The following is a 14,984-nucleotide window of genomic DNA, read 5'->3' as shown; positions in this document are numbered from 1 at the left end:
AGTGAACAAAGTGTTTATTTCCTGGTTATGACTATGATATGCAAAAGTCAGAATATTAGCCTTCAAGGTGGAAGGGCTTTTACAAGTCATCTAGTCCAACTACCCATTCAGTGTTTGCATACCTTCCACAAATGTTTCTGGAGAGAATCATCTATCATACCCCACTGATCAGATTCAGCAAATCTAGAACAGAGCCCAGATTCTGCATTAGTAACAAAGGTATCAAGTACATGCCACTTGGTGCATGCCAAAGTTTGTGATCTGTTTTGTAATATCACTGCCAAGAGGTGACCCAGCCTAGGTCTGAACTTTTCCTTTAGCAGGTAACCACTGTCTGAGATTGCATCTAGACAGAAGTGGGTTTTTAAAAGTTCTTTCTTATACTGAAGAACTTTTTCATCCACTGGTCCTAATTTGATCCACTGTAACCATTGAGAACAAATGCCTTTTCAACACTGTAGACTATAAAATACTTGAATACAGTTATCAATATGCTGAATACAGTTATCAGTGTACCTCCAGATTCTCCCTGAGTCTTCTCAATGTTCAATATTTGAGACTGAATATACTAACAGACAATGCCAGAATATACGGTAATGGATTCTGACCCAAAACCTTTGCAGCAACAGTCCTAGAATGGTCAAGACTTGGTCAATGACTGACAGCTTCCCCAATTTTGCCTCCACTTCCAACTCAGGACCAACCAGAGAAAGGCAAATATGTTCCCCAAACCAATCACATAGGAGGCCCTGCTTCTAACGATCCTGACTCTAGCTTCCCCATGTCGACAGCCTAGGGCTGAGGCATACCTGAAGCCTTCTGGTTTTTCACTGTTAAGCCTTCCCACTCTCCTGCCTGTCTTTGAGTCTGCCAAATGCAAGTGATAGCTGACTCCCTTTTTATAGAAATCTTTGAATAAATAGCCTTCATTTGTTGTTATTGGGTGGTCTTTGTTTATTTTCACAAGTTATCTTTATTTCCTTCAATTGCTTGTAGAGATTTTTTTTTTCTCTACCATTCACTACCTAGTATACTGTCTAGGAAATACTACATGCTTAATATACATTTGTTGAACTGTGTATTAGTTGAAGAAATGAATGACTATTTTAAGATTTTCAGAACCTTCATAATCCTGGCGGCTCTCCTCTGAACAAGTTCCTTCCTGTTTGTCGATTTCCTCCTTGAAATGTATTGTTCAGAACTTTAACATGGTACCCAAGGTATGGTCTAATTAGCTCAGAGAGGGACTCTCATATCCTTTGTTTTAGGTGATACATACTTTCATTCAAGCAGATGAAGATCACCTTAGCTTTGAATTTGGGAGGGGGAAGGGTAAAGCAGTGATATCATATGACTTTTAAGGTGAGTTTTTTCTTGCTAAACACGCTTTTTCCTTTTCATGAATGCTATGAGTAGAGCCACCTACTCACTATCTTGTGATTGTTTCATTTTGGGGGATGCTCCAAGGGCAGGGATTTATATTTATTTTCATTACATTTCAGTGTTACAGTTTCAGCCTCGATGTAGGTTGTCATCACTGATTCTTTAAGGAAGCAAACATTCACAGGTGACTTCTCCCCACTGTCAGAGAAACTAGGAAGATAGAGACAGAAGACCAACTGCCTGTGTATAGGAAGACTTGCAAGGCAGGCAGGTACAGTAACAGATTGATGAATACATACAGTTCTTTTGGGAACAGAAAGGAGGGGCCCGAATACCCCTTGGGTATTGGACAGCGTGGACTATCACAGAAGCCTTCCTGAAAAGAGGTAACACCTGAGCATATATTTTGTGATCCTGGTACTGTCAGAGAATATATTCACTATACCTCCCAATTTTGTGTCAGCAGCAGATTTGATAAGCATTACTTGTTTTACATATACAGTTTTTTTTCCATACAAGTGATTGTTAAATGTCATAAAGGACAGGAGAGAGGACAGAGCCCTCTGGCCTTCCATTATCAAGCCCTTCAGGGTCACAGTGATCTGTTGATTATTTCTTTTATTATAATCAGATGTTAATCCACTTAATTAACCTTACTTTTTTTTCCCACAAAATATGTGGTGAAAAGCCCTATAAAATATGCCAAAGCCCAAGTACATCTCTGTCTATATGTTCTCTGATGTACCAGCATATTTGCACTTTGAAGCAAGGCTGGTCTAGCATGCAGTGGTCCAGGCGCATCCACGCTGAGTCCTGGTGGCCACTGCTTCCTCTTCTGGATGCTCACAAACCACTGATAATCTTTTCCAGAGTCTTACCTAAGATTCAGTCAAACACACTTTTACATCAAATTCAGCTTTTGGTCATATTTAATACTCCCTTTTGAAAGTCAATTGTCTAATCTTGTAGTATATTTTCCCTTCTTCAGTTTCTCAGAGATAATTAATAGCAGTTCAGCTGTCTCAGTATCAATATCTGTTCCAAAATCTAGTGAACTTTAAAATAAAATACAAAAGGCTTAGTTTAGCCTCCTCCACAACTGGACAGTACATTATTTATATTTTTATTTCTTCCTTTAGTCAAATGCTGACTAACACTATGCTAATTACTTTCCTGTACTTCCTGTCATGAATCCTCATAACATCCCATAAAGTAGACCTTATTATTCCAAGTTTAGAAAAGTTGACTGAGGAGCTAAAAAAGAAAAAAAAAATTCTCTGAATCTTTCAGCATTGGAGACTGGTTGGATTGTGCTGGATAACACTACTTAAGACATGTAAACCCCCGCCCTAACTATTGGGTTTATCCTTGGGAGCAATTCACAAGACAAAGATCCTGAGGTCAGGACAGCAGTCTGAATGCATTAAGCCAGAAAGGAGGGGGCACATTGAGACTTGCAGGGTAACATATCAGTCTGGGGATCCTAGAGTTAAAATATCAGGACATCATTATTTGGAGATGAAGAGAGAGCAAACTAGAAAGCTGGTGATGTAAATGGAGGCAGTAGTGGCAAGTGTGTTGGGAAAGGGCAGGGGAATGGAATGTGGAGAGAGCCATTCAGAGTAAAAGGGGCTAGAGTAAGATACATGTAATATATGTCACCCCAAAGTCCTTTAACAATGGGCTTAGGTGCTGATTCTTTTTTTTTTTTTTTTTTTTGCGATAGACAGGCCTCTCACTGTTGTGGCCTCTCCCATTGCAGAGCACAGGCTCCGGACGCGCAGGCTCAGCGGCCATGGCTCACGGGCCCAGCCGCTCTGCGGCATGTGGGATCTTCCCAGACCGGGGCACGAACCCATGTCCCCTGCATCGGCAGGTGGACTCTCAACCACTGCATCACCAGGGAAGCCCAGGTGCTGATTCTTAAAAGGCAGACCTTCATCAGACAGATAACTATGGTGACCACATGATTTGTTATCCAACCCAGGACAATTTTAAAAGTGAAAGGGGCACTAATATTAATTATTCCAGGACAACAGGTATAAACAGTGTCTGTTCTCGGCAAACTGAAATGTAGGGTCAGTCTATACATCACCAGTCTGGAAAACAGAAGGGGATAACAGGTCTATTTAAAAAAAAAAAAAGAGTGAGTTCAGTTTAGGACATGAGAGATGTCTGACAGAAATGGATCTTCACCTTGGGAGAGAGAAGAGGGGCTTTGCCTTAAAAAACAAATATAGAAGTCATCACGGAGAAAGGGGAGGGAGAGAGGAAGGGAAGCAGGGAGAAAAAATAAAGAGGACACTATTTCATGCAACATGGACAAGCCTAAGAAAATGAGTTTCCAAAAGGCTGATGAGCAATCTTATCAGGTCTTACCTTTTTCAAAATATTCTAATAAAACTCATTTTAAAAATGTATTAACATACTATCTGTCTTAGTTATATTACTATTATTTAGTTCTACTAAATGTATAGTGACACAATATATTCAAAGTGGTGAAAGAAAAAAATTTTCAACCAAGACTATTCTAACCAGCAAAGTTATCATTCAGAAAAGATATAAAGAATTTTCCAGAAAAGCAAAAGCTAAAGGAGTTCATCACCACTAAATTGGCCTGACAGGAAATGTTAAAGGACCTTCTTGAAGCTGAAAAGAAAGGGCACTGATTAATAACAAGAACACATATGAAAGAATAAATCTCACTGGAAAGATAAATATATAGTAAAGGTAGTGAGTTAATCACTTATAAAGCTAGTAAGAAGATTCAAAAACAGGTAGTAAAAATAACTATGATTACAACAATTAAGGGATATACAAGATGAAAAGATGTAAAATGTGACATCAAAAACATTAAATGCAGCAAGGGGAAGAGTAAGAATGTTGAGCTTTACAATGGTATCAAACTTAAGTTATTATCAACTTTATGTCAACTGTTATAGATAGCAATTGTTACATGTAAACCTCATGGTAACCACAAAGCAACAACCTATAGTAAATACCCAAAAGATAAAGGAATATAAGCATACCACTAAAAAAAGTCATCAAATCACAAAGGAAGAGAGCAAGAGAAGAAGAAAGGAACAGAGAGGAACTGTAAAAACAGCTAGAAAACAATTAACAAAATGGCAGTAAGTGCACAGCTATCTTAGGGACTTTCCTGGTGGTCCAGTGGGTAAGACTCCACACTCCAAACACAGGGGCCTGGATTCCATCCCTGGTCAGGGAACTAGATACCACATGCATGCCACAACTAAGAGTTCACATGCTGCAACTAAGAGTCCGCACGCCACAACTAAGAAGTCCACATGCCGTAACTAAGAAGCCCTCATGCCGTAACTAAGAGTCTGAATGTCACAGCTAAGAAGTCCACATGCCACAACTGAGACCCAGCACAGGCAAAATGAATAAATAATAAATAAAAATAATTTTTAAAATTAAAAAAAATAATTACTTTAAATGTAAATGGACTAAATTCTCCAATCAAAAGACACAGAGTGGCTGAACAGATAAGAAAATAAGGCCCATCTATATGCTGCCTACAAGAGACTCAATTAGGATGTAAGAACACACATAGACTGAAAGTGAAGGGATGGAAAAAGATATCTCATACAAATGGAAACTGAAAAAAAAGTTGGAGTAGCTATACTTTTATCAGACAAAATAGACTTTAAAACAAAGACTGTAACAGAGACAAAAAAGGGCATTGTATAATGATAAAGAAGTCAGTCCAACAAGAAGATATAACATTTGTAAATATTTACACACCCAACGTAGGAGCACCTAAATATATAAAGCAAATATTAACAGACCTAAAGGGAGAAATAGACAGCAATACACTAATAGTAGGACACTATAATACTCCACTTACATTAATGGATAGATCATCCAGACAGATAATCAATTAAAAAACATCAGCCTTTAAACAACACATTAGACCAGATGGACTTAATAGATATTTATAAAATACTCTATCCAAAAGCAATGAAAACACAGTCTTCTCAAGTGTACATGGATCATATGTTAGGTCACAAAACAAGTCTTACTAAATTTAAAAGGACTGAAGTCATATCAAGCAACTTTTCTGACCACAGTGTTATGAAACTATAAATTTATTATACAAGGAAACTGGAAAATTCACAAATGTGTGGATATTAAACAACATGCTACTGAATAACCAAAGGTTCAAAGAAGAAATAAAAAGAGATAGTAAAAAATACCTTGAGACAAATGAAAATGGGTATGTAACATACAAAATTTATGGAATGCAGCAAAAGTAGTCCTAAGAGGGAAGTTTTAGCTATAAATACCTACCTCAAGAAAAAAAAAAGTCTCAAATAAACAATCTAACTTTACACCTCAAGGAACTAGAAAAAGAACAAACAAAACCCAAAGTTAGTAGAAGGAAGGAAATAAAAAGATTAGAGCAGAAGTAAGTGAAATAGAGATTAAAAAGACAATAAAAAAAGATCAGTGAAACTAAGCTGGTTCTGTGAAAAAGATAAATAAAATTGACAAACCTCTAGCTAGACTCACCAAGAAAAAAAGAGAGGACTCAAAATCAGAAATGAAAGAGGAGATATTATAACTGATACCACAGAAATAAACAGATCATAAGAGACTACTATGAAAAATTATACACTAACAAATTGGACAATCTGGAAGAAATGGATAAATTCCTAGAAATATACAATCTACCAAGACTGAATCATAATGAAATAAAAAATCTAAACAGACTGACTGCTAGTAAAGAGATTGAATCAATAATCAAAAACCTCTCAACAAACAAAAGTCCAGAACCAGATGGCTTCACTGGTGAATTTTACCAAACATTCAAAGAATTAATACCAATCCTTTTCAAACTCTTCCAAAAAAAAGGAGGAGGGAACTCTTCCAAACTCATTTTATGAGGCCAGCATTACCTTGATTCTGAACCCGGACGAGAATGTCACAAGAAAAGAAAATTACCTGGTGAACACAAATGCAAAATCCTCAACAAAATATTAGCAAACCAAATTCAACAGGCATACACTATGATCAAGTGGGATTTATTCTAGGGATGCAAGGATGATTCAACAACCACAAATCAGTCACTGTGATATGTCACATAGACAAAATAAAGGATAAAAATCATATGATCATATCAATAGATGCAGAAAAAGCATTTGACAAAATTCAACATCCATTATGACAAAACCCCTCAATAAAGTGGGTACAGAGGGGACATACAAAAGTACTTCAACATAATAAAGGCCATATGTGACACGCTTACATCATACTCAATGGTGAAAAGCTGAGTTTTTCCTCTAAGATCAGGAACAAGAAAAGGATACCTACTCTTACCACTTTTATTAAATTTAGCATTGGAAGTCCTAGCCAGAGTAATTGGGCAAGAAAAAGAAATAAAAGGCATCCAAATTGGAAAGGAAGAAGTAAAACTGTCACTCTATTAAGATGACACTATATATATATATATATGGTATAAAGACTCCATCAAAAAACTGTTAAAAACTAATAAACAAATTCAGTAAAGTTGTAGGATACAACATCAATATACAAAAATCTGTTGTATTTAAATAAACTAATAATGAACTATCAGAAAGAGAAATTAAGCAAACAATCCCATTTACAATTGCATCAAAAAAGAAAAAAATACCTAGCAATAAATTTAACCAAGGAGTTGGAAGACCTGTATATTGAAAACTACAAGACATTAAAGAAATTGAAAACAATACAAATAAATGGACAGATATTCCATACTCATGGATTGGAAGAATTAATATTGTTAAAATGTCCATACCACCCAAATCAATCTACAGATTCAATGCAATCCCTATCAAAATCCCTATCCCAATGGAATTTTTCACAGAAATAGAACAAATAATCCTAAAATTTGTATGAAACCATAAAAGACCCCAAATAGCCAAAGCAATCTTGAGAAAGAACAAAGCTGAAGGTATCAAACTCTCTAATTTCAAACTACATTACAAGCTATAGTAATTTAAACAGTATGATATTCAGAGAAAAGCAGACACACAGATCAAAGGAAGAAAATAAAGAGCCCAGAAATAAACCCAAGCATATATGGCTAAATAATTGATGACAAAGAAGCCAAGAATACACAATGGGGAAAGGACAGTCTTTTCTATAAATGGTTTTGGGAAAATTGGACAGCCACATGCAGAAGATTGAAACTGGACTAATACTTTTACACTATACACAAATATTAACTCAGAATGGATTAAAGACTGGAGTGTAAGACCCGAAATTATAAAATTCCTAGAAGAAAACAAGTGGTAAAGCTCTTTGACATTATGCCTTGACGATGATTTTTTGATTCTTACACCAAAAGTACAAGGAACAAAAGCAAAAATAAACAAGTGGGACTACATCAAACTAAAACGTTTCTACATAGCAAAGGAAATCATTGACAAAATGAAAATGGAGAAAACATTTGCAAATATCCAAAATATATAAACAACTAATACAACTCAATACAAAAAAATATGATTAATAAATGAGCAGATCTGGGGCTTCCCTGGTGGTGCAGTGGCTGAGAGTCCGCCTGCCGATGCAGGGGACACGGGTTCGTGCCCCAGTCCGGGAAGATCCCACATGCCACGGAGCTGCTGGGCCCGTGAGCCATGGCCACTGAGCCTGTGCGTCTAGAGCCTGTGCTCCACAACGGGAGAGGCCACAACAGTGAGAGGACCCCATACCGCAAAAAAAAAAAAAAAGCAGATCTGAATAAACATTTTTCCAAAAAAGACATACAGATGTCCAAAAGACACATGAAAAATGCTCTTTATCATTAATCTACATCACTAATCATTAAACATAATGCAAAAAAACCCCACAATGAGATATCACCTCACACCTGTCAGAATGGCTATTATCAAAATGACTAGAAATATAAAGTGTTGGCAAGGATGTGGAGAAGAGAGAACACTTGTACACTGTTGGTGGGAATGTAAATTGGTACAGTTTTTATGGAAAACAGTATGAAGGTTCCTCAAAAAATTAAAACTAGAACTACCATACGATCTAGCAATTACACCTCTGGGCATTTATCTGAAGAAAATGAAAACACTAACTTGAAAAGATATATGCATCCCCATGTTCATTACAGCATTATTTAACAATAGCCAAGTTATGGAAACAAAGTAAACGTCCATTGATGGATAAATGGATGAAGATGTGGTACATGTATGTATATGTGTGTGTGTGTATAGACACACACACACACACACAATGGAATATTATTCAGCCACACAAAAGAGTGATATCTTGCCATTTGCAACAACATGGATGAACCCTGAGGGTATTACGCTAAGTGAAATAAGTCAGACACTGAAAGACAAATACCATATGTACTCTCTTATATGTGGAGTCTAAGATATATATATATATAAGATATATGTATATATAAACCAAACTCATAGATACAGGTAACAGATTGGTGATGGCCAGAGGCAAGAGGTGGAGGTAGGAGAAATGGATAAACTGTTTTTTCAGTTTCAAAAGTAATAATAAAGAGAATTGAACATTTCTGTGGTGGCTCACAAATCCTATTTGCACGTCACATTCTGTACTACACCTGAAACATAATTAGAACCAAATGAGAGAGACTCCAGCAGAACTCCTAGAACTCACTTTTGTAGACATGTCTGTGGTGTCAGCCTGCTCTTTAGTCAACTGTCTCTCCTAAAACAGTAAATGAAAGATTTATCACTTTATGATTTTTAGGTCATAGTTTCATGGTTGTCCTTGTTCAAAATTAATTATTGAATTATAGTTAAAAGTAGCTTTTTCTCAAGCACTTTTTTTGTTGTCCAAAAATGTTATTTACTGTCACCATGAGTGTTTGCTGACATACTAGCATTGCAATGCCTATTCTTATTGCATATTTGAGATGGTGGCTCATATTCAGTCCATTCTTTGCTCTCATTTGTGATAAGCTTAATGTTAGGATGTGGAGGAGGTGTAAATCCCACTATTCCAATAAAGCATGCTTAACTGTACTTATAAAGGCCTTATTCTAAAGCCTTCATTATAATCATCAAAAAAAGATGTTTATAGAAAGAAAATGCAATGTCATAGCTTTCAAGTCTCTATCAATGTTTTATAAGAATTTATAAATGAGATTTAAAATCTCATTTTTTTTATGTTCTAAAGGGAATGGAAATTCTGTTTAAAGATCTACATTACAGATAAACTTTTTCTTGAAACTTTTCTATGATAATTATTCACATTCTGAGTAACATCTTGGTTCACAGATCGAATGAGGTAAGGAGACAGTGAAATGTTAGCAAGCACTAACCCTCTTTCTTCAGGGTGATTTCTACAATCATCTAGAAGCATAAATAATTATCTGAAAAATTATTCCATATTAATACATACAAACATAGGATACAATTAATAGTAAATAAATATTTACACACGCATTAACTTAGATTTTTTTGTTTGTTTTTTTATATTTCTTTTTGTAAGCCTATGGGAGAGGTTGAAACTAAAGCAAATCTGGACATATTATAAAGCCACTGAAAAAGTACGAACCCAAAATCAAATTTGTATCTGACGTATATTGCTATCCCATTTTCAACATCTATAATTACCCTTTGTAATTTTTTTGACTATTTAAACATTTAAATATTTAATGACTGACTTCCACTAATAACCATAAGTATGGATTCTATAAGCCAATCTCTTAAGACAATTAAAATTCCCTCCTGCCAAAAGGTCTATCTGATGAGAGACTGCACTGTTAGTACATGTGAGGACAGTCACTTTACCCTTTTTCTATTTAAAACTGCAGCTGTCTATTTCACTGGATCCTAACAGTGAAGAATTAGGCAAACACTGATAAAATCTGTTTTTCCAATGCTAGAAAACTAAGAAATATACTGTTCCCTAAATGTTAGAAATTTCTAATGAAACTTCTAATGCCAGCTTGTTCTGATAACTTCCAAATCTCTATCTGCAGCCTGAGCTGCTGAGCTCCGGACTTCTCTAACCAACTACCTATTCAACACTGACATTCCCATAGGCGTCTATAGGCATCTCAATCTTCACAAGTTCAAAGCAGAATGCTAGACTCCCTGTGCCACAAACCTGCTCCCACTCCAGTCCACTCCATTTCTTTAATTGGCACCATAGTTACAGTTACTCAAGATAAAAAACTCTTCATGATTCTAGATTTGGGTTTTCCTCAAACCCCAGAACCATAGTCCTATTGGCACTGCCCCCAGTATACTAAATTCTGACTACTTCTCACCATATCCAGTGATACAACCCTAGTCTGTGTCATCCTTATCTCTTGTCTGCTTCCATCCTTATCTCCTATGTGGCTAGTTGCCTACTCAACATCCAGCTTTCCTTTCTTCCATACCAACAGAGCTCTGATGTTATTCAGTGTGGAAATGTGTCCAGTGAAAAAAACAACTACATTTCCCAGCCTCCCCTGGAGCTAGGCATGGCCATGTAACAAAATCTGGCCTATGAAATGTAAGCGGAAGTTGCCGTGAAGCTGTTGAAAAGAAGGCCACAGCAGTTGCTGTTGGTGTCCCACACATCTCTCACACTTACCACTTCAGGGCACTCAGCCTGACTTCCAGTGGACAGAACCTGCATTTCTTTGCCTAAGTGTCTTCTCTTGCTACTGGAGTCCTCTTTGCCTCCTGTGTGATAGGCCAGCAGTGACAGGGAATTGAAGCCGTCCCAGGAGCAACCTTCAACCAATAACTGTCGGTTACTGGTGTATAAACATTCATTTGCTTCTTGGATGGAAGAACTCTGAGGAGTGTGATTTATACTGGGTTCCAGAGTTTCCCCATCAGGATTTTGCTCCAGTCACCCTCAATGGTACTTGGTTTGATAACCTGCCTTTCCTTGTTTTACTTCCCCAACCCTACAGGTGATAGGCTGAAAAATGGCCACCAAAGATGTAAGGTCTGAGTCCCCAGAACCTGTTCATGTTATTTTATTTGGAAGAAAGTTCTTTGTATAAATTAAGTGTCTTGAGATGGGGAGATTATCCTACATTATCTGGGTGGGCCCTAAGAAAGAGGCAGAGGGAAATTTGACACACACAAGAAAAGGGGATATGAAGATGAATCAGACACAGATGTGAAGATGCTGGCCTTAAGGATCAGAGTGATGTAGCCACAAGCCAAGGAATGCTGGCAGTCACCAGAAGCCTGAAGAAGCAAGGAACGGATTCTCCCCTAGAGCATCTGGAGGGAATGCAGCCCTGCTGACACCTTGATTTTGGCCAGTGACACTGATTTTGGACTTCCGGACCACAGAACTGTGAGTAAATGCATTTTAGTTGTTTTAAGCCACTGAGTTTGTTATACAGCAGTCATAGGAAACTAATAGACCATACTTTCATCTCCCAAATAAACTACTTGTATCCAAATCCTTGTTTCAGGGCTTTGGCTTCTGTAGGAACCCCAAATAAAATGCTGGCACGCTCTCTCTTGTTTTTACCCATTGCCCTTCCTCTGCTCCCTTCCTGGAAGGCAGATGCGATGCTGGAGATGGTTCTGCCATCTTGCAATCATTAGTTGGGGCCAAACAATAAAGCCACACACTGAGGGTGATAAAGCAGAAAGATACATGTAGACTTGGATATACAGCTAATTATTTGATCTTTACTTGGATGGCTAACAGGCATCTCAAACCAAGCTTGCATTTTCTCCAGTCTTCTTTATTTTAATAAATGACAATCTTATCTTTCCAATTGGTGGGACAAAAGCCCACCATCGCATCTCCTTCCTGCACACTCCACATTCAATCTATGATTTCTAAATATTATCAGCTTTTCTGTCACAACATCCCCATTTGTCACTATTTCTACCAACCTGATCCAAACCACTGCCATCTCCCACTGAATTAGAGTTCAGCTTGTCTGTCTTTTCTACCCTTGCTTTGCTATGGTTTAGTCTTCACATAGCAACCAGAATGAGCCTTTCAAAACTTTAGGTCAGAAAATGTCACTGCTTTGCTCAAAGCCTTCCAGTGACTTCCCATTGTACAGAGTGAAACCTAAAGCCTTTACCAGGGTCTGGAAGGCCCTACAGGACTTGGTTCTATTTGTCTCTCTGAGGTCACCACCTACCACCTTCCTCCCGGCTTGCTCCTCTCTAAACACACTGGCCTTTTTTTTGTTCCTTGAAAATACTAAGCATGTTCCTGCCCCAGAACCTTTGCTTTTGCTGTCTCCTCTGCCTGGAATGCCATTCCCCAGGCCATATTGAATATATATATATATATATGAATTATATATTTTCATATATATTCATATATATATTCATATATATGAATACATATGAAGAGAATCCTCACTTTCTGTAGGTCTTTCTTCAGATGTCACCTTATCAGATGTACTTTGTAACTCTCTACTACCATAACCTGATTAGTTTTCCTTCAAAGCAGTCACTACCATCCCTCTGACAGAATATACCCTCATTTATCTGTTAAAATCTGTCCCCCCACTGCACTGTAAGCTCCATGAATCCCTGATGGTATGGTAGAGCCAGTGTCAGCTCTGAACTGCCAACCTGCAGAAAAATAAAAACCCTAATCTGTTTGGGTATTGTGTTATGAGACCCTGGGTCCTTTATAAAATTTGTGCTCAACAGGCCTTTTCTGAGAATGCACCATCAGAGAGATGGGGCGCTGTCTCACTCCTGCCAGGCCATGGTGGAATCCATGTTCTTGACTAAGCATCTGTTGCTACTTGGGAGAAGGGATTCTTCATTACTGCTGGGTGGCCAGGGGAGGGGTTCAGGCTCCCCACTAGTCCTTTGCCAATACCACCATGGCTGAGAGGGGCAGGGGTGTCCTCATGGCCCCCATGGACACTGTGGGAAGTGGGTGCCCTCGTTATCATTCACTGCTCAAAGTGTCTGTTTTTCTTTGCCATCGTAAGTATGTATGTATCTCCCTGAGACTGTCTGTGATCTGAGGCAAGATTTGGGTATTCCAGGGTCCCTGGGCCACAGCACCAAATGTGCCTCATATCCCACTTCAGTTTCTTATATGAATGGTACAGACTTCATCTGTACTCTGACCAGCTGTCCTTCATGAGTCAGCTGTTTTGCTGATCCACCCATTTTATCCTATTCTTGAACTTTTTAAAAGTATTTTCATAATTTGAAAATAAGATTATCACAAGATATTTGCATTTCTGCTTTTCTCTTTTTTAGAGAAAATTTGGAAGCCATTTCACTGCATGATTCTACAGTGCACCTGGCTCTGTTATGCTTTTTGTACATAGCTTTTACATGAGCTACGGTCCGGTGAAACTGCTTTTTCCGCCGCAGGGGAGAGAACTAATGAGCTCCTCCTGTTTCTATCATTTTCATGTTTTAACACCTCTCTGTTTCACCAATGCTCTGACAAGAGGCTTGCAACTGCTCCAAGTGGTTCCAAGATGCCAGACCACGGAGCATCTGCAATGTCAGGTCAGGGTGAGTGTGCCTGGATCCTGATGTACATGCCTAGGTTTACACATATCATGGCTTATTTCTTTTTCATTTTTTTAAAAATGTAACTTGTAACTAATACAACCAACCTTTTGTAAACATTGTCCTGTAAAAATTACGTGCAAATTTACCCTACACAGAGGTAATCTTTAATCTTTGCCTTAACTTAATAGCAGCTTAACGAGTCTTTCAAAGGAATCTTTCTCTTCCCTTCTTTCTTCCCTCACTCCCTCCTCCCCTCTATCTCACTCCCTCCCCTTTCTTCCTAAGTGTCTTTCCCTCCTTTCAAAGTCACTCAGTGAATTCCTACAACCACTTAGCATTGTGCTAACACTTCAGGGTCTAACTTCAAAGTCTGAGATGTCAGAATTCTACCCTAGGTCCACTTCACTTTGCTTCTTCAGAGAAACAAGAAACTAGAACTTGTTAAATTTGATTACTCTGGAGAGGAATATGTGTATTTTGTGGGGGATAAATTATGAGGGAGGGAGAATAATGGGGTATAGTCTGGGCCACTCAGATACGAGAATCAATCAAATTAAAAATAATTTTCAATGTGCAAAAATAATACATGACAATTTATTAAACTACAAATATATATTGACTTATATTAGAATTATTTACAAATTATAATTAAAACTGTATTAACTCATAAGAATCAGGTAAATAAAGTTGTAATTATGAATAGGCCTCAGAGGGAAAGGACACTCTAAAGGTTAAGAAAGTTGTATACTCGGGGTCTTTTGTCTTTCCATAAAAATTGTGAAATTTTTTTTTTTTTTTTTGCGGTACCTGAACTCTCACTGTTGTGGCCTCTCCCATTCCGGACGTGCAGGCTCAGCGGTCATGGCTCACGGGCCTAGCTGCTCCATGGCATGTGGGATCTTCCTGGACCAGGGCACGAACCCGTGTCCCCTGCATCGGCAGGCAGACTCTCAACCACTGCGCCACCAGGAAAGCCCAAATTGTGAAATTTTTGTTCTAGTTCTGTGAAAAATGCCAGTGGTAATTTGATAGGATTGCACTGAATCCGTAGATTGCTTTGGGTAGTAGAGTCATTTTCACAATGTAGACTCTTCCAATCCAAGAACATGGTATATCTCTCCATCTATT

General features: G+C 37.9%; 1 protein-coding gene across 1 annotated transcript in view; it reads right to left on the bottom strand.

The window, feature by feature from the left end:
- The window catches only part of DEUP1 (deuterosome assembly protein 1), an 88,417-nt gene extending 76,483 nt beyond the window's left edge, over positions 1-11,934 (bottom strand). The window contains exons 1-4 of the mRNA XM_027087782.1: positions 11,872-11,934; positions 10,969-11,175; positions 10,420-10,521; positions 9,037-9,087 (exon numbers count right to left, since the gene is read on the bottom strand). Coding sequence (XP_026943583.1) covers positions 9,037-9,087; positions 10,420-10,521; positions 10,969-11,175; positions 11,872-11,934 — 423 coding nt within the window. The remainder of the gene's footprint in view (positions 1-9,036; positions 9,088-10,419; positions 10,522-10,968; positions 11,176-11,871) is intronic.
- Between the last annotated feature and the right edge of the window lie 3,050 nt (positions 11,935-14,984).

This window comes from Aethalodelphis obliquidens, unplaced genomic scaffold, assembly GCF_003676395.1.
Source record: "Aethalodelphis obliquidens isolate GAN/ISIS:26980383/991018 unplaced genomic scaffold, ASM367639v1 scaffold60, whole genome shotgun sequence".
Taxonomy (NCBI): Eukaryota; Metazoa; Chordata; class Mammalia; order Artiodactyla; family Delphinidae; genus Aethalodelphis; species Aethalodelphis obliquidens.
The sequence above is the reverse complement of the archived record's forward strand: the minus strand, read 5'-3'. Positions and strand labels throughout refer to the sequence as shown.